The sequence below is a fragment of the Lonchura striata genome, chromosome Z, assembly GCF_046129695.1.
Source record: "Lonchura striata isolate bLonStr1 chromosome Z, bLonStr1.mat, whole genome shotgun sequence".
Classification (NCBI taxonomy): domain Eukaryota; kingdom Metazoa; phylum Chordata; class Aves; order Passeriformes; family Estrildidae; genus Lonchura; species Lonchura striata.
Genome location: NC_134642.1, coordinates 67,382,317 through 67,403,498, shown reverse-complemented (window position 1 = coordinate 67,403,498; position 21,182 = coordinate 67,382,317). Strand labels below are relative to the sequence as shown.

General features: G+C 36.7%; 1 protein-coding gene across 1 annotated transcript in view; it reads right to left on the bottom strand.

Moving 5' to 3' along the window:
• Window positions 1-21,182, bottom strand: part of ADGRV1 (adhesion G protein-coupled receptor V1) — a 436,592-nt gene that overhangs the window by 120,335 nt on the left and 295,075 nt on the right. The window contains exons 151-159 of the mRNA XM_077790425.1: window positions 17,449-17,566; window positions 16,507-16,678; window positions 13,403-13,645; window positions 12,691-13,098; window positions 11,528-11,712; window positions 10,714-10,963; window positions 10,411-10,550; window positions 9,278-9,438; window positions 4,848-4,948 (exon numbers count right to left, since the gene is read on the bottom strand). Coding sequence (XP_077646551.1) covers window positions 4,848-4,948; window positions 9,278-9,438; window positions 10,411-10,550; window positions 10,714-10,963; window positions 11,528-11,712; window positions 12,691-13,098; window positions 13,403-13,645; window positions 16,507-16,678; window positions 17,449-17,566 — 1,778 coding nt within the window. The remainder of the gene's footprint in view (window positions 1-4,847; window positions 4,949-9,277; window positions 9,439-10,410; window positions 10,551-10,713; window positions 10,964-11,527; window positions 11,713-12,690; window positions 13,099-13,402; window positions 13,646-16,506; window positions 16,679-17,448; window positions 17,567-21,182) is intronic.

Here is a 21,182-nt window from a genome sequence, read left to right as displayed (position 1 = left end):
ACATTTTTAATTAAAGCAGAATGGCACACATGAGAGGAAAGAACAAAGGCTGATGAAGAAAGGAGGCATAAAATATGAGAAATGTTGAAAATGTTGAGAAAATACATGAAGCATGAAATAGAGAGAGGCAGCAGTATAACCTGCTTCACAGTAAGGCACTAAGAACAGCAGTGAATAGGCAAACTGGGAATGTTTCTATCTGTTCCACTGTGACTGTGGTCCCCAGCTGCTTGTGATGTTGGGAAAAAGTAGAGCTAAACTAAAAAAGAGTTGGAAGGCATTAGCTGATACAAATTTCATATTATTATACTTTGAAGTGATAAACAGAACATTTGAGTGTTTGTAGTGAGGACAGGAGGTGTGAGGTAATACAGCAGCATTCTAACATATGTTATAGCATTGCTCATATATCTGAGTTCTGGCAAACCCTAGGAGATAATCTATAAAAACCCTAACAGCTTGTGCATAACACTACATGGGGCTCAACATGACAAAAATGAACAACGGTACTAGAAGTAAAATCCCTACAAGTAGCCAAAGTAGAAATATATGAGTACTTCCATAGTGCTAGATTATCAGCAAAAGACCAAAATCCTGTGCTGGCAGACGAAAACAAATAACTTAAAATTTAAATTGAATATTTCCTATTTATTTCTTACACTCACTTACTTGGCCACAACTACTATCCTCCTTTCATAGGATATAGGTTTTTCAGAGGCTTCTACATCTCCTCACTCCCTAGACAGAGATCATAAAGACAATCCCTTAGAGCATTTCCAGAGCCTTTTACTTTTGTCTGAGCTTTAGCTCTAAGATTCTGCGGATGGCATCATCATATCAAATCTCTTGGAGCCGTGGCAGCTTGATGGAGCTCACGTGCAAATTGACTCCCTCTGCTGGAGAAAAGGGAAATATTCTCCAATAAGGAGTTAATGAGTAGTCTGCTCCTAACCAGAAATCCAAGTGAACAAGTAATGATCTGCTGTTGTTTTATGGTAGCAGTCCTTCCTCACTGTTTAACTGTGCATAATATATATTCTAATGATTGGGTAGCCCATTTCTCCAGGTAAGGATTTCTTGACTCTCAGATTCTGAAGGACCTCGTACTCCTTATCTAACACCTAAGGAAACCTGATATCTATCTATCTATCTATCTATCTATCTATCTATCTATCTATCTATCTATCTATCTATCTATCTATCTATCCATCCATCCATCCTTCCATCCATTCATCTATCATCTTTAAAATGTGTGCATATATACACGATTAATGTATACAATTTATAAAGCCATTGAAATCTTGACATAGATTACAATCTGTTCTCCTGATTAGCTCCAGCTTTGACTGATTCTTTGGATATTGCAAACTCAAAAATCGAAACTTAGAGTAACAGAGCTGGGCCTAAAAATCCTCACTGATCAGAAAATGTATTGCATTGCTATAAAAGCATTCAATTTGTGTTAGTCCACTCTGAAATTGTCTTTTATTTAAATCCTATTACCAAATATTTCTACTTATGATTACATTGAATCTGCTTTTGAAAGAAGCTGCATGAACTGTGATCTAAAATGGGCACCAGTTCTGGATCATTGTATACAGTTATTTTCTATTTCCTCTGTGTCCTCTCAAATCTTATGAGTAAGCATTGTAATCATCAGCATTATTTACTGCTGTCATGTTACAGGAAGGAAATCAAGAGCAAGAAAATTTCAGGCCTAGTTTTCTTCAAAGAAATATTCCCATACTCTAGGAAACTGGGCTCTAACTTTAAAGTAAAGCATTTCCCAGCTTCTTCAGAAACAGTCCTTTAACTAGGATTTCCCAGGAACTGACTAAAAGGCTGAGGCTTACCATAAGGGAATACTGAATTAAAATCAAAAATTTTCTCTACTGCCAGGAGAGGGGCAGGTATTCAGTCACTCACTGTCACAAATTGTCTCTATGGTGAATGGTATAGAGAATCACTCTAGACACCTCATTTTGAAACACGCTTTGGAAGCTCCCCCTATCCAGGTATATATGTCAATTTCATTTGGTCTTTGATTATGTGTAGGAGAAACTAAGAATTTCCTTATTTTGGAAGAGAGGGGTTCAGATTAAAACAGTACAGCAAAAGCACCATTTCACTGTTTCTGTAAAGCTTTCACTTTTATAGCATGGCAGAAGCTACAATCTCTATGATCATTGATTCATTCATTCATTCATTCATATTGTGCTCCTTCATCATCCCTTGGAGATTTTATCACATCTTTAAAATTTGTCTTCTGGCAGAATTGTTTGAGTCTGAAAGAGTCCCAATAATAAAGCAACAATTCTACCAAGAATGCAATTTTTTATAACTTTTATAATTTTTAAATAAATGTTTAATTATTTTTTAAAAGAAGATGGTATGCACTATTGCTTTTTGAAAAACATAACTGACATGTATGTTTGTGTTTCTGCTCAGGTTGAATAAAACAATTTTCAAATATTTAAACAGAGTAATATAATTCTTGATCATGCATTTCCATCAAAATCAGTACTAGGATCAACTTGGCCTGGCAGTTTGGTAGTTATTTCAGTGAAGGGTGATGATGCTAAGTGCATCATAGTAGTGTATAAGAAGCTTGAGGACAGGATAAATTAGAAAATACTAATTTTTGGTTTGACAAAAATAGGATGAGACATTTTTATTTGACTGGCCTTTAATTTTGTTTTGCTCATAAGAATAGAAGGCCATCTGTACACAGCAATTGCTGTAAACAGACTACGAATGTTCAAACATTCCAGAGAAGTGGCTACTGCATATAGGCAAAGCAGCTTACAAAAAGACTAAACAGATAATTTAGAATATGTTAATGTAATTTTTAATACTCAGCATGTACTGTGGAAATGGCGCCTGAAATTAAATGTGGACAAGATGTACCAAGCTGAGTATACACAAACAAGCCATGTACAAAGTGCTTATTCGTGCATTCTGCCAGGGAATTCTCAGGCAAAGCATGGTAGCCATAACAATGATTCCTATTAAGACTGAAATCTAGGTTTATAGCTCTGAAAAAAAAAAATGTTATTGACTAATATGACAGTATTGTGAAGTATGTTCTCATACTACTTAAATTTCTTTGAATACTCAAAAATTCATGGAAATTTGCTCCGAAACTGAAAATTTCAGCCCAGCAATTTTTTCCTTCATGCATTTAGGGTATTGTTACATGAACTTATTCTTGAAAGGAATAAAAAGTGTTTTATAAATATCTAGGCTTTTATGTTTTTCCAATAAGCTCCACCAAACACATGGTGAAACATCTACTCTTGGATGATTCTTACATGCTCCATTAATGCTGGCAGCCCTGGACATACCAAGAATGAAATGAAGGTTGATTGTTACAAATCACCACTCCCCATCACTGCATCACTGATGAAGAAATGAGCTTTTGCCAGCAACTACAAAGCAGGCACAGCCTTGGAACAGCAACTTTCTGAGCAATGTGCTCAAAAGATTTGACTGCCATCTACAGACATGAGTAACTACTGCACTCGTAGCAATTCAAAAAGAGCCCCAAAACCACAAACCTAATAAACACCCAGTGCGGATATTAGATGAAAACTAATTATTCATGTATGTATAAAACAGTGAAGCTACCACAAAAAGATTCCCAGTTGGGTTTTTTTGGGGGGGGTTTTGTTGTTTCGGTTTTGGGGTTTTTTTCTCATTAAAAATATAAACACATAGAAATACCAGCTTCCTTCATTCTCTAAAGTGGCCTGAGAGCTAATAGTTTCAAATCCAGTTTCTCGTAGTGCCTAAAGATTAGTAGAGAAAATTGAAAATACTAGAATTTTCCTTGCATTTAAACTATGAAGTACTTGTTTTCATGTAGTAAATTCTCAGTTAAAACTGTATTAAATAGCTTCTCTCATACAGAGTCATGAGTTAGCAAACTCATTAAATTTTCCATTACACTGTGAATTTCTTATCATATGTACAGTGACCAAATGCATGTACAGGGATACAGTTGTACATACATCATCAACATAGAGTTTTCTGTTAAATTTTGGCTACCTAATCAGGCTAGTTCACAACAGGCCAACACAGGCAACTGTGTAAAGATTTTCTTTCAGCTGTTCATAACAGTTAGCACAGTAGTTCAGTTCTCCCTTGTCAAACACTCTCTTTTCAGTCTGGACTTAAAAACACTTTACTTTTTCTGACAACTGCTGCCAAATTGTCTTTACTTCTTCTCTGAACTAGCTCACTGGCTAAGCAGTTACCCTGCTAAAATCCTCTTTCAAAAATTTTGTTTTAAACATTGAAAATCATTGCATGGCAAAAGGAAAAGAGATCAGGAGGGTGATGTATTTCAAGGATTGAGGATGAAAGACAAAATTACTTAGAACCATACAAATTGTACTTCTATAATTAAAATTATTACATTCACACCACATGGAACTGTTTTCAATAATTATTCCTCAGAGATCAGAATTACATAAAAAAGTTAATATGTAGTGTATTTAAACAAAAAAACAGGTCACAGGCAGAAAGGCCTGTGGGCCTAAACAGAAGATAACTTTCAAAACCCTTCAAAAGTCAGAACTGAGCACAGCATTCCACACATGGGACTATCTTCTCACATTGCTATATCATCCATCAGTCTTCATTAGGTATTCTCAGACAGTGTGTAATTTCACTTGAGTTCCCAAAACAAGATTAATTTTAAGTGTCATATGTTGAAACTTTACACTTTCCAAAAACATTTTCCTTTACACTGATGAATATCTGTTCAGACATGGCCATGAAAATGAATAAAAGGAAGGCAAACAGTTACTTACTCTACATTTTGAGACTTCAGCCTTTTTTCTTACCTGAGTACCCAAACAAGCAGCCATCATATGAGTGAGAAGTTTAGCTGCAAACATGGCACACCTGGTGCAGAAAAGGTGGGAGATGATAGCCAAAGTGAAACCTACACAGAAATGGTAATGAAAACAGTAAAAAAAAAAAGGCATACTTAAGTTTAGGCTAATAAACTATTCTGCATTATCCAGCAGATGTTTCTCAAAGGTGCAGATAGCCTAAAAAAAAAAAAAAAAACCAACCAAAAATACCTTACAGAGAGAGTACGATCATTTTGGTTCACACTGGAATTACTCTTGAGATTATTTCAAATACTAACATGTATTTAAGGTTCCCATAGGCTTGGGAGCTAAAATAATTTCATAATGTAAAGAAGCAATTTTTGAAAAGTATTTCTTTGGTGTCCCTTTCTGCGTGATATAGGTGATTATAATAATAGTTATATACAAAGGTAAAAGTTCAGTTTTCACATTAGTGCTTCCAAAAAATGTTTTTAGAAACAGTCACATAAAAAATGTTTCTGCTGGGTAGCACTATTTTAGCAGATAGCTATAACCTTCTAAATGCCAGTCTCCCATTTCATCTGTGTTGAGCATAGAAATTCGTTATAGCAGTAGTCAGGAGGTATGAAACCACTTTTCGTTTCACTAATCAATTATAAACATGAACACAACAAAGGCCCCTGAATTACCAATAAGTAGTTCCTGGGAAAAGGACTATAGGGAAGTTAAGCCATCAAGAAAAACACTGCTAAATCTCAGAATTCACTGGAGTTAATTGTGCACTTTCACACCTCAGTCAGGGCAGGAATTTGGGTAATTAAGTCAGACCTTTTATGTTGGTCTTGAGATTGAGTATTTGTTCAGCTACCAGTATTTGTAAGAACTGAGTAAAATAAATTATTCTGAAAAGTATTATTTCTAAGAATTTCAAAATTACTTAGTGATATTTATACAACCATCTACACAGTCTCTATTATTTTTTTTATATTCTTCACACCCATATGGAAATATATATGAAAATATATGAAAAATATCCTTATGTCTGTTAAAAGTAAAGCAGTTTGTTACTTAAAATATTCATTTAAATCTAGTAATATGTATCATCACATAAGTAAGCATCTTCAACAAGCCAAAAAACTGAAAGGCATTGGAAAGCAATTGCCTCAAGTTCAAAGTAAACCATTAACCAAGCTCAACTACTTTTCTTTTTAAAATACATTTTTATAACATATACTATAAGTGACTAGTTCTGAACAATGATCTGCATTTTTACTGATTCCAATTCAGCAAAATGTTTTCTAAGCTTTTGCATATTTTTTCTTCAGTTTGTATAGCATTTTGCATTTTACATAATTACTTGTTTTTTTCTGTAATCCAGTAATTGTATTTTAAAACCTGTTTATTTATATGTGCTAAAATATCTTTTTTTTATTGTTAAATATAGCCATCAATTTGTGTGGAGCAGGTAAAAAACCGAGAGATTTTTCCTCTTTCTTTGGCTTCATTTTCTTGGCTGACGTTTTAAAAACATTAAGGAGCCTAGATTTAATCTGTTAGGGCAGTTTGCTTGGAAGGGATACATAAGTTATTGAGCTGCTTACACAATTTTTGTTATTCATATAGTGATGATCTAATATAGAAGTCATAAACCTCACAAGAAACACACCCAGGCCCCCATTTAATGGGGTTAAAGTTAGTCAAGAAATCCATTTAGCATTTTTCTTAATAAGCCCATTAATCTTAGTGCCTATAAATGCAAGAGTTAATTTCCAACCTAAATAATTCTGTGATTCTAGGAAAATGTACTTCAATTTGTGATTGCTGCAACATAATAATAAACCATCTGCAATCTGAAACGCTCCTTCAGAAGCCAAGTTGAGTTCCGAACTCGGATCCCCTGCTTCCTGCCTTGAATTTTGTGATTTATGCTGTTACTTATAGGTTAAACTCAGGGTTTTTCCCCAAGATCTTGGGCAGCAATAAGGCAGCAGAGTGTAGTGGAATCTATCTCCCCTGAGTTAACATTTCTGAGTGTAAATTCCAGCTAAAAGTGTTTTGGTTGTTTTTCCCACCAACTTGACTAGATTCAGCAACGGCTTACAAACAACAGCCTGCTGCTGCTGCCAGCAAAAGTGTGCTAAGTCCAAACAGAAGCGCCCAAGAAGGACCCATCTGTCCAGACCCCTGGCTGCAGGGAGTATCTGAGCCTGGGGGCAGTACCAGAGGACAGTGCAAAAGGTACCTGTGCATGGTGTGAGCCTGTGAATGATCTGCTCTGTCTGGTAGCAGAGCTTAAGTAAGAGGTGGAAAGGCTAAGGAATATTAGGGAGAGCAAAAGAGAAATTGACTGGTGGAGTTACAGCCTTGCAATCCTCAGAGAAGCTTGGCAGGAGTCAGAGGAGCCCCGTCCCTCTTACCATCAGGCAGAAAGAGGAGACCTAGCAGACAGGGGCAATAGAAATTACTCAGAGAGGTAGCAAAATTCCCCCCTAACCCTCATCACTTTCTCAGGTGCCCCTACAGAATAGGTACGAGGCCCTGAGTCCACAGGCTCAGGCTCATAAACAAAAAAATCTGTCTGGAGAGTCTCCCAGATGCACTTTGTCTGTCAGATGGATCACAACCTCAGGACATTAAGAATAAAAGAAGGGTAGTTGTAGTAAGTGACTCCCTTCTGAGGGGAACTGAGGGCCTTGTATGTCACCCAGACCCATCCCACAGGGAAATCTGCTGCCCTCCTGAGGCCCAGGTATGGGATATACACGGGAGACTCCCTGAACTAATTCAGCCCTCTGATTATTACCCACTGCTGAATGTCCATGTTGGCAGTGATGAGGCTGACAAGAAGGGTACAAGGTCATTTCAAAGGACATCAGGGCTCTGGACTGATTGGTTGGTGGGCCAGGAGCACAGGTGTGGTTCTGTGCAGTTCCTTCAGGAGCAGGGATGAATGATAAAAGGAATAGGAAAACCCACATTATCACTGAATGGTTTAAGGGCTGGTGCCATTAGAGGAATTTTGGTTTTTCTACCATGGGCAATTTTTACAGCACCAGGCATGCTTGAGTCAGATGGGCTCCATCTGTCCAGCAAGGGCAAGAGGATTCTAGCTGATGAGTTGGCAGGGCTGATTGAGAGCACTTTAAACTGGGTTTGAAGGGGGAAAGGGATGAAACCAGGCACTCCAGAGATGAGCCCAAGGGTGCTAAGCTGAATCAGCAGCACAGCTGAAGTGCATGTACACTGATGCACACAGTGTGGGTAACAGACAAGGAGCTGGAAGCTACGGTACAGCAGGAAAGCAATGACATAGTCACCATCACAGAAATGTGGCAGGATAACTTGCAGGACTGGAGCACTGCACAAGCTCTTCACAAGAGACAGGGGAGGGAGAAGAGGTGGAGGTGTGGCTCTATATGTTAGGAAGGCTCTGAACACCATGGAACTGGAGATTAATGACAGTAAGATCAAGTGCTATGGGTGAGAATCAGGGAAAGGCCAACAAGGCTGACATCCTAGTCAGGGCTGGGACTCTCCTACAGACCACCCAACCAGGATGAAGAGAGGGATGTATTATTATATAAGCAGCTGGAGGATGATTCAAGATAGTCAGCCCTTGTTCTTGTAGGAGATTTAACCTGCCAGGCATCTGCTGGGAACTGCACACAGTGGAAAAGAGGCAGTCTAGGGGCTCTTGGAGTGTATAGAGGAAAGCTTCTTGTCACAGCTGGTGAGCAAGCCTGCCAGGGGTGGGGCTCTGCTGGACCTGCTGTTTGCAAACAGAGAGGAGCTGGTGGGAGATATGGTGGTCAGAGGCCATCTAGGGCACAATGACCATGAAATAATAGATTTCTTAATATTCAGTAAAACAAGGATATTGAAACTTCAATAAAACCTGAATTCCAGAGGGTGGAATTCAGGATGCTGTTTTGGAGAGCACCTTGGGAAAGCCCTCAAAAGCAAAGGAATCCAGGAAAGTGCATATACTTCAAGAAAAAAATCTTGAAGACATAGGAGCAGGCTGCCCCTGTGTGCCAAGAGCCAGCAGGGATGGGAATGGGCTGCCCAGAGAGGTGGTGGAATCACCACCCTTGGATGTATTTAAGAAGGGACATTAGAACATAGATATGGCATGCAGTGCAAGATAGTGTTAGGTCATAGGTTGAACTCAATGACCTCAAAAATCTTTTCCAACCTAGCAGATTATGCAATATTTCTATTTCTATACTTGACATTTTTTTCCAGTGGCAAAATTTGTCAGTGTGCAAATACCAGACAAGGTGGCACCTTTATCAACATGACATTAGTTAGCATTCTTTCAATAGTCCTCTAAATAAAATTATTGTCATCAGCTACCAAAAACATTAATAATCAATCAACCAGTTTTACTGGTCATCAGTTGTTATTAATGAGAAAACTGTCTTAAATGAACTGACCTGAAATAGAGATGAATCCAGAAGAAAAGAAAGCCTCGTTGTATGAAGACAAGTTATCTGTTTGGGCATAAACCGCATAAATGGACATATGAGAACAGGAGCATTCCACATAAGCTGATGTCTCATCAACCACTTTGCAGAACCCACTGTTGGACAGCCAGCTGCAAAACAACAGTTTCACAAAGTTGGAAATGGACTTGTGTAATTCACATTGTAAGGAAGCTTAAAAATTTTTGTTGTATTCCTTAAACTATTGCAGAGGTGTTTTCTGTAATCTTTTGTGTGCAGTGCTCAGAATAGCACATTTACATTAGATTAAAATATTGTTTATAGTTTTTTAATGTTCTTTTTAAAATTTTTGTAAATGTATTGTAATTAACTTTTTTTCACTAGACAATTTTTGTGGCAATGTTTTTAAAATTTCTGCTAGATTTCTAGGTCTGTTTGACTTTTCAGTTTGTCACTTTATTTGCTCAACATCGTATCCTGTTATGGAGAACATTTTATACTGCTCTTTTTATGGTTTGAAACTAAATTCAGGGTTTTTTTTGGGTTTTTTTTGGTTTTTATTGGGGTTTGTTTCAGTATTGCTAAAGTGGTTTGGAAAAAGGATAAGGCATACCACAGGTGATATCCTAAGCCATTTCTATGGGAAATTGTGCATAGATAGAAGGAAAGCAAAGAGGTAGATTGTGGTGCATCTCCTCCTGAAGGGCAATCATTTGTATTAGCTGCAGGCTGATATCATGCAGTTGGTCTAATGAAATTGATTCTAAATCAACTAGACTTCAATGGGTTACAGAACATAATTATCTCCACATCATTAACACATTCATCGATGCAATTCTGGGATTTATGGCCTGTCACTGTAACCTAATGCATCATTATGCAATCTAAATAGTATTTTGATGAAAAAGGGCAGAAGTATGAGAAATATCTGGGCTTGAATAACTACTCATTTTATTATAAGAAAAGTTTTATGTACTCATAAAATGGCCAGAAAAATTAAGGAAAAAAGACATTAAATGGATCAACTTTATATTTGCAAATTATTTCAGTGGCATTATCACATTTTGCACAAATACACGGGTTCACAGTAGAAAATGGAAAACTAAATACAATAATAAAATGACCTTTCAGCAGCTTTATTCCAGAGGAGACATAGAGATTTCTGTGGAACAATCCGACTTCCTTCAGCATAAATACGATAAATTACTTTGCTATCATCTTTCAAAGGCTGTGAACTCTGACCCCTCAAGCTCATTGAAAAAACCTGAAGAAAATGTAAAGCTACATTTAATATTAAGATTCAACACAGTTGAATCAGAGACAGCACATTTTAATCAGAGACAAGCATAACGCACTTACTATGTTTTGAGCAATATCTAGATTAAAACTAATTATTTGGGAAAAAAAAAATTGCATTATCTTCAAACCTTGTTCTTCAGGGCAAGTTCTTTATCTCCAGTAAGGAACCACTGCTGACTGCTGTATTCTGTGAACTGTATGGATTCACAGTTCCCTTCTTGGGGAAATGACAATACTATAGACACCTCTAGTAGATTTTCAGGTACTTGAATAGAATCTCCATCTTTTCCACTAAATCTATGTCCATTGATTTGCTGAGGAAACCAGTTGTGAGCCATTATTGCAATATATGGGCAGCTATCAAGGATATTTTTGCCTCTGTGGAAATGGAAAAGCAATAGTGCTGGTAAGTGGGATCAAACTTCACTATTCATCACATAACAACACTAAAAGATATTTGTGATTTGTTAGTTCTTTATTAATGCATCATTTTTAGGCTTGTGATATTTAATTAGCACACTGTTTCAGTTTCTGTGGAAAAAAAAATGCCAGTAGAAATTTTGAGTTGATAACTTTCATCTAAGGTTTAGAACACAGCTCTGAATCATACAATCACATATTATTTTCTTAGCAAGAATAATGAATATTTTTCCAGGCAATATTTGAGCTAACGGTGGGTCAATACATACCAGATCTCCTGACTGATATTCCCATATCTACCCCATTCCAAAGTAACAGTTATGTGTTACAGCTAGTTTTACAAAGCACTATATATATGGGCAATATGATACAGTGTTTTATATGATCATGACACTTTAACAACAGTCACATATGAGTAACATACTAGATAGAAGTTCCTTTTCTGAAAATGTAATTTAGATTTTCTATATTGGTAAATTGTCATGTATTTACAGAACATATTATGAATTCAAGCTTACTAACCTTTCTCCTGGTGATCCACACTTTAGCCCAGTCAACAGAGAAAAAGCAAACTTCTCAGTCACCTCAGCAAGTAGGCTATATCCTTGTGTGTCCTTGCGTTTTGGGCTAGCCAGAGCACAGAGTATCTCATAGAAAAGACTTCTACATTTATCAGTGAGTAACAGCTTTTCACCTACACCTGCAACCTAATGTGAGGAGAAGAAATCAAACAATATTTTACACAAAGGATTCTGCTTGTAACATTTCCTCATAGTCAATGGTTTAGTGATATCTTTGCTATGATTCCAATATTCATTCTGAAAGTTCAGAAACCTTTTCCCAACTCCTGAGCACTGTTTCTAAGGCCTAAGACACAGTCTGTCAAAACTACATAAAGATATGCTTACTAGATTTGATTACTAAAGAAAGGATGTGGCATTTTTCATTGTTTCACAAACCAAAGATTGTTGAGTCCTGAGAAATTTTTAAATTATTTTCTCTGTTTTCTGTGTGGCAATGATCAAAAATGAATGGATATTGTTATAATGATTTGTATCTAGATATTTAGAAGTTTTCCAGCTTCTATGCATTATTCCAAGAGTCCAGAAGAGACAGAATGCCATAAAACTAATCTATAATTTTCATAGAAATTAGAGCAATGCTTGAGCACTCAGCTACCCTGAGAACCCAATTCCCCAAGCTACTAGAGGAAAAAAGACTGATGCTTGGTTAAGACTACAGTAGACTCCAGCTGGCCCAGGTAGGATTTTCTTGTTTCTTAACTGCAGTCCACTTAGAGATACAACCAGGAGTTGTGCCAGGCCTAAAAGCAACAACGGTGTTACCCAAGAGTCAAGAAAACATAATAAGCTCTATGAAATACAGCACCAAAAGGAGAATTTCAGAGTAGAAAATCTAGAGCTATAAGTATGTATGCAAAATTAACACTGATGGCTCATTTCAACCTATTTGATTTCTGATTTCTTGCCACCTCCTAACTAGTGGCAGACAAACTCCTTCCTTGATTGTGGAACTTCACAATTTCCACTTTTGCAGTCTGTGCTTCTGAGTCACTGCTGTGGATGTGATCTGCCTTGTTTTATATATATAGATGTGTACCTTGTTGTGTTATTACACTCTAATTGATGTCATTGGTCATTTAAGAATGAACAGGAAGCATTTACCTTATCTATTATATGCACCACAGCAGTAAGTTGCTCTTCTGTAGTTTCTGTAGCCACTTTGACATTTAGATTCTGAAGGATTCTGTGTAAAATGGTGTCATCAAGAGGCTGATGAAGTTGATCAATCAGTCCCCAAACTGTCAAGGAGTCCAAATCTGAGACAATGGTGATGTTAGAAATACCATACACATCATCTACCCTGGCACCACCTGTGGGATTAGAAAGTACAACCTGGAAACGTTTAGGAAATGGGTTTAAAGATCCTGTCTTTGGAGTCAGGGTCACATCCAGGAATGCACTTCTCTGTCCATGTTCAAAAGTCAATAAACCTTCAGATCTGACAAAGTCTTGTCCTGCTACAGCTGGAGATATGAAGGTCTGTCCAATAGGTTCAGGTTTTTGAAGTTCCTTTAAAGAAACCAAAAGAGTTTTAGGTAATACGACAGATGCAATTGTTCAAAACCACCTGCTGTAGAACACACTTTAAGTGAGTAAAACCAAAATCAGTAAAAAATAAGTCCTCTTTCAAAAAGCAGTTATGAGTGATGATGGAAGACTTTCTTAAAGATCTGTCAGCTCTGTTCCACTCCCTTGTATTTGAGGGCAGTCTCCCAGAGGAACCCCTCTGACTATCTCCCTGAAGAGCTGTAAATCTGCTTTCCTAAAAGTCAGAAAAAGATATAAAAATAAATTAAACTGTAATAAGTCTTACCTGCATACTGTAGGTAACCATTGTGGTTACTGATGTACTAGAATCTCTAAGAACTTGCAGACTGATTAAAGTTGTCTTCTTATAAGCCACAGCAAATCGAGATCCCACAGCAAAATACACTAAAGTATGAGGAGCATCACTTTCCAGGATAGTTATAAAAGCAAATCTGGCACTATTGTTCAAAGCAGCTCCTGCGCTTACAGCATACAGCTCAACAAAAATATAAGTTTCAAATTCTGGTACCTGTAAGTGAGTGATGATTTTTATATCATTTTAAGATCTACTAATAACTTTCAGCTTTAAATAAATATTTATATATTACTTTGTATGTACAATGGATCACTTTAATAACACTTACCACAAGCATGCTTCCTGAAATGTGCAATAAGTACAATAAAATATATCATAAAAACATTACTGCAATGAGCATCACTCTGTGAGACACAATTATTAAATCTTGATTTTCATGCAGAACTTACTGTATTAAAGTAGATATTTAAATAATGCGAGCACTGTGGCTGTAAATTTGACATAAATTAAAGCAAACTCTGCAAGAGTGCCATATTGCGTATTATTGATTTACATAGATATACAACTTATGAAGAATTTGCTCTTTCATTTTCTTTTTACCTTACAAAAAGGCATGTACCTACCTACTCACTTTTGAAAATATAGCACAGAATTAAAGATGCAATTTTGAAAATTCAATTAATTTGCATAATAACTCTCCTGTATTCAAGTACTGAACTCAGTTAAAGTTCTGAAAAACATTTTACATACAACTTAAACATTTAGACACTAGTATGTCTATGTATGTTTTTACAATAAATTAAAAACTCAGTAGATTTGCACACTTAACTGAATTTATTTAAAATCTCAGAGCTTAGACTATACTATTTGATAGACTTTTGTGATACCTCACATATAGAGAAATATTTCACTCTGAAAATACAGGCTGTGGAACTTTGTTTCCTTATCGAAAATAAGGCAGCAGTATTAAGTTTACAATATGACATTCTGTCTTTTATTTTGTACCTACAACACAGATGTAACATTTAAAAATAGGAGCCCACAATAGGCTTCCTGGTTAGGGTTAGGGTTAGGGAGATACACACTGTAGCAAGCCTGCCCTTGAAAGACTGCACCCAGTGGAAGGATGACCATGCTGCAGCAGCCTGTAGAGAACTGCTGCCTGTGCTTTCCATTGGAGGGACCCCACGGTGGAGTAGGGGGAAAACTCCTCCTGAGCAGCAGCAGGAGCAATATGTGAGGAAATTAAAATAACACCCATTTCCCAACTCAATTTGCTTTTCAGGGGAAGAGGTAGAGTTGGACGGAGGGAGGGGAGGGTAGAAGATGTTTTAAGGTCTTAGTTTACTTCTCATTATTGCAAAAAAAAATCATTTAATATCTCTAATTTGAGCCTGTTTTGCCCATTATGGTGTTTGGTGAGCAATCTCTCCTGGTCCTTGTCTCAACTCATGAATGCACTTGTTATAGTTTCTCTCCCATGCCCACCTGCAGAGGGGAGTGATAGAGAGCACCCACTTAGGTGGGTGCCTGGAATCCAGCCAGGGCCAACCCACTATATAAAAAAGCTTTGTGTTTCAGCTCTGAATTCTTTGAAATCCTACTTTAATTCTAGGATTTTTAGCTAATAAACTCAGCACTGCTGAAGAAGTAAAACTTATGAAAGCTAGAATGTATCCTACAAAAATGTAAAATACTTATTTAATGTATTTGTTACTGCATTTTTTAATGTGTTTACTACTAACTTACAAGGTAACTTGTGAAAGAAGAACTGCAAGAATAATTAGGAAATATTTGGAGGGATAAATATTATATGTTTTCAATTAAATTGTTAAGTGGTCCTCTAAATGAAATGTTCTTCACTAATGTCAGGCGCAATTTTACTGGAATGAATGGTCAGCTTTAGCCATCCAGTAGCACTTGCTGGAATGGCACAGGCTTTTGCTTCATATGGCACAATTTCATGTCTTTGCAAATTCTGCACTGCTGCCATTAAATACTGATATCACTTCTTTGGTCTAAAGAGGTTCACAACCTTAGTTTACTTAGCAGGGCAGCCTGTGCCCTATACACCTATTCATTGGCTCTGTGATGCAAAGAGAACATCTGAAGAAGGAGAAGGAAAATGGCCCTCTAAGTGAACTAAGGGAATGCATCCTATTTCCTAAATAGGAGATCCCTATTTCACACATATAACATGTTGCAGTATTTTCTCTAACTGAGTCAGAAAAAAAACATTAAAATCTTCCCATCTAATGATTTTCTACTGCCCAGACCCCAGCTTAGTCAATAGCCTGTGTGCTAGGATAATTTCTTAGAAAAATTTAAAACTCTCCAACTTTAAAATAATGGCAAACATTAATCCTTCCTTTCTTAAGGGCTTACTCTTACTGCTAGGTATTCACACTAAAGTATTTTTTCCTGCTCTTTTAAAAAATTACTGAATACTGTGTTTTGTGTTAATACAATCATGTCTGTATTTAGAGTGCCAGCTGAGTCTCGCAAGGCTGTTAGACATAGACAAATTCAATTTAGTGGATGGAGGCTCCTAAATTGAAATAAATTCACTACTCACAAGGTGGATGTGAATAGAGACAGATTTTTAGACACTAAGTGATTCTTAGGCAGTTTTTATGAGTTTTCACAGATCATTGTGCTAGATTTAGGAATATAAAGTTACACAAAACTTAGATGCAAAGGTTTTTTTGGGCAATGAGATATTACAGAATGTTTTCCATAAACCACCTTAAGAAATGCTTTTATAGATTAAAAACTTACTGTGTGAAGGATGAGAGTATACGATCAAATATTTCATTGAAACAACTCCATTTTTTCCCTTACTGCTATATAAAAACTGAAGATCTGTAATTTATTCTTCAAGCTAAATATTTATCTGCTTCCCAACTTTTTACCAGTCACGATGGAGTCAGTGGAAGACTATAAATAAACATGTTCCAGAGAAGTGAAGCAGGTATCAAGTTACTATCTTCAAACTAATCATTAGTTCCTCTGAAGTTTTTTCATCTTGACAAATTGCACTTCAATGGTGTACATAAAGAGCAATAACTACTTACATGATCAGGTTTTATTTCAATGGAGATGTTGCACACTGTTTGACCGGCCACACAGGTTGTGGCTCCTAGCACAGATACAAGTTCATTCTCCAAGTTCACACCATCCTTCAGAAGGACAACAGCTGTTTTATTAAAGGTCACACGCCAGAAGACTGTCACATCTTCAAAAGCCCTATAAGCAAAAGAGAAGTGTATGGATGTACTGTAGGAGAGCACAACAGATTTAGGAAACATAAACCACAGACATAATATACCTTTCATGTTATAATTCAAAACTTATCATTATGATATCAATTGTTTTACAATGAAAAAATAGTTATTTTTATTTAAATTTCTGCCTTTAATATCTATTTAGAGTATAAAAAATGTAACAGGAGAAGAAAATAAAGCAATTATGGGAACCCAGATTCTTCTTAATTTTTGTTTCAGATAGCATGCAATTGTTTGAATGAGACACACTGGTGCTTGGAAAGTAGGGATGTTCCTGTAAGTATAAGGAACTTACTGTACTTGAGCATATTTATTTTAAGTACACATAAACGTATAGTATATATTTGTGTGTTAATTAGGAAAAAAGTGAAGAAATAAGCATACTGACACATAACTTCTTAATTGTTCTTTGTAATATTCATAGCTATTTACACCCTTAGCAGTGCAAATACTTTACCTTAAGCAAAACCTTCACATTTGCTGACTTACAGTATAAAATGCATTTGAGTTATTTTATGTTTCTACTTTATGCCCATAAAGTGACAGACCTAATTATATTCATAACTTAAATGCCCCATTGCCAAATCTGTGAAGGTATTGAAGGAGCTGAAAGGGAAACATTTATTATAAAACTCTGTGATGAAAACCTCTTCCATTAACAGTAGCTCCTGTGATTCAAGACAACATATTATAGAGTGTGGGAAGAGCACTGGAATCCACTGTTGCCTGCACCTGTTTGGCTGTCGTGCAACAGTCAGCAGCACTTCTCTGTTTTCTGAGTCTTCATCAAGTATCAGGCCACTTTGTACTTCTGGAATGAATCCCAAAATGCCATTCTGGAGATCGCTTCCTGTGTAAGAATTAGTCCATGAAAGTAAAAAGCCAGAAAGTTAGGCTGAGACTAAATTATACTTTTAATATGCACAACTGCTAAAACTCCAAATAGTCAGGTATCAAAAGCATGCTGTAAAGTACTATTTCAGAACTCCTCAATTCTCTTAATATTTCTATTCTCACACTCTAGAATATACTCTTATACTCTTACACTCTAGAATTTCAAATTTAGAATTTAGAATTTCTAGATTTTATTTCAACCACTAGAATAATAAAAACTATTTTTGGAAGTAAATTACTTAGGAGAGTCCTGGCACCATTTTTGCATTTACAGCAGCATTCAACAAACTGACTGAATTCTGTGTCCCTTGACTTCAAGAGGCAAAGTGTTACAGTAACTTCCAGAACAATCTCAAAAGCCTTGCTTACAATATCCTTATGAGGCACTCACTCCAGCAATGTTTATCATAAATCTTAAAACATTATGTCTGAACAAAAATGGGCCTCAACATATAAAGTAGGTAATGTGATAAAGATGGGCTTACAGTAATGTAATTTAAGCTTTCTTATTCATCCTATGCATGATGTGGGTGAATACATCCATTTTAATAGATTATTACATCAGCTTTTCTATACGTGGAAATAGTGAGCTGCAAAACACCACATTTTTCTCAAGGGATTGCAAGTAAAAACAGAAAAACAGCAGTGGAAGACAAAACTTCCCAGTGTTAATGAAGGGAAACTAATGTCTTCACAGTGCTCAATCAAATATGGCTTCTAAAAGCAGTGATGCTTCTAAAAGGACTTGCAGACAGTGATGATTTTACTCTAGAATTGAAAAGGCAATATACTTCCACCCCAGTACTTACTAAAAGTCAATATATATAATAAGATCAAGAGAAACTGTGCATTTGCTTATGTGCATGCACAACGATATTTAACCCTTCTCCTTAATATGCTGTCTTATGTTCCAACTTTATGGCACTTTGTATCGTGGGTATAACTCTAGAGCATATTAATACACATCTGTGGTATTCGATACAAGCTCAGATCTGACGTGTGTGTATACATATACTTCTGCTGTTAACTGTGGGGTCCAGTGGCCTGGGCTGGCCAGCCATAGCCAGGATCAAGCTGAAGCCATGGAAAGCAACACCCTAAGTTTGGGGACATTGTTTCAAGTTAGGGAGAGTTAAATTTGTTCCAACAGGATCATGGGAGTTACCACGCTAATATGGGTTACATGGCCCCGTTATGATTGCTTGTAATATTGCTAGAATGTTCCATTTTAGAGTATGTAAACAGGTGTTGCCCCTTATTCAATGTCTTAATGTCTGGCTATATTCGGAAGCACTCCCATTACTGCGGTAGAAGATTTTCCACTTAAGACTTGTCACCCGCTTTTCTTCTGTGCTGACCCATTGTAATCATTGCCTGTCCTCACAGGCATGAGAGTAGTGATGTGACAGTTAACATGCATACCCAGGGAACTGGTTACTTCCATGGTAAATTCTACAGATAATGCACATGAAGAGAACGTGTTTCATATGATCTGGTTTTGTATATGATCTTGGTTACTTCCTACACTCATCTAGCAGCACAGTTTAATCCTAGTTCTCAATACCCGTGGAACTTAGAATACTTAGAACACTGATTTCTTGAGACTATATAAATACACAAAACTCTCAGTAATGTTGGATCTTACTTTCTTGATTAGACTAAACTGAGTTAGCCTAAAATTTGTTCCAGTGCCCAACTTCTTTCTAAAACATAATTTATATTGCAGATAAGATTAGTTTATATTCAGTTGGTAAGCCTGACAGGATATCTAAAAACTAGGGGAAATTGGAGTCATCACTTTCTCACAGTAGCATGGTGACTGAAAGAAAAACTCTTCCTTAGTGACTAAGTATGCTAATTCCTGTCCTCCATTGCCAGAAGCGGAGGATGACTACACAGCAGATATGAACTGCATACTACCAAAGAATGAAAACAGAAACTGTTTATTCTACTTGGTACAAACTCCATTCATTGTAAAAGAGAAAGACTTAAGTTAAAAATACAAAGTATGTGAAATACATCTGACAGAATTCATATGTAATTCAGGTTAAAAGGCCCCTTTAAGTCTCTAGTCCAACACCCTTTTCAAAGCTGAATTATTTCTGAAACCAGACCAGAAATCTCAGAGGTCTGGGGCTTGAAAAAAATTCAAGGGATGGAGAGACACCATGTGACCTCCCCAGGTAACCTGTGCTATTGGCTCTCTTCACTCAATAGAAAAAAATTCCCAGGTTAAATCTCATTTCAACTTATGCTCACTGTCTCACATCAAGCACTGTTGCCATAATGCATGATTTAAATAGTAGGTCAGTAAATTTTTATGTCTCTCCTCTTTTAGGTAATCTTATGGTATCAGTAGGAACTATGTTTTCCTGTATTCATATGTCCCATAATATTTTCTTTTTCAAAATCATGTTTCATAGACTAAGTTAGGAAAGGGAAAAAAAAAACCAAAAAAAAAAAAAAAAAAAAACACCAAACAAACCAACAAACAAACAGGTAAAAAGAAAAATTAAAATAAGTTTAAAATATCCTGGATCCTGAGAAAGCAAAGTACGTGAAGTGGAAAAATACAAATCATCTGGTCTTTAGAAACAAACCAAGCAAAAAAAGGCAGTGATCTTTTTGTGCCACAAACTGTCAAGAAGTGGTCAATATTTATAGTTATAGAAAATATTTTGGTCTGAATGCAGACCTAGTGTACTGTGAGAAAGGATCATTTATACAATACTGTGAGCAAACCCAGAAGTTCTATAACAGGTTCATCCTGGACACTTTCATTTTCATACCATAAGTTAATTGGTGACTTTTCTGATAGTCACAGGTCTGTACCATAAGGTATCCCACTTATTCTTTGAATTTGGAAGTCACGGATCTACTGAGATGGAAATCTCGCATCCCAGGAGGAAGGGCTGGAACCAGGAAAATGGCAAAAAAACAAATGAGCCTGCAATGCTACTCCATCTCTAACAAAAATATTTATGGTCAGCTCTCACAGTACAGGCTGGCTCATAGTGGCCAATTCATTCAGATATAAATAAGAAACCCAGATGGTTTCATAAACTGGCCCCTGGGTTGACAGACAGGAACCTCAACCAATTATATTTCATCCTAAGATACAGACATCTCACTTTGTCTGGGAGCTTGGCTGTGTCCAGTCAAACTCCCTTTATAAAGGGGAGTAGAATGAATAAACTATCTCTGTTGCTACACAAACACTGGGTGTGTGGTTATCTCTTTCTCCAGCCAACACACCCATGTTAAACATAGAGCCTTCAATATGATGTGACTCAGCCATTTTCTGTGCTCAGAACTGGGGAGACCTGGAGAAAGCTGGTAAAGGCTACTAATGCAAACAGCATGATAGCTGGAGAAAGCTGGAGAGAGAGTGGTATAGTGGTGGAATTACCATGGGCAATAGAAAATTGCTGCAAGATCTGCTGTAGACAGCAGAGTGTGCCATTTTTGTGGATTGGAATCACTGTTGAGACTATGAGGCCCTGGACTTCTGCACCAGAAGACCCTGTTCTGAAGGTATGGACTTTCTCTCTTAAAAAAAGAGGGATGAATTA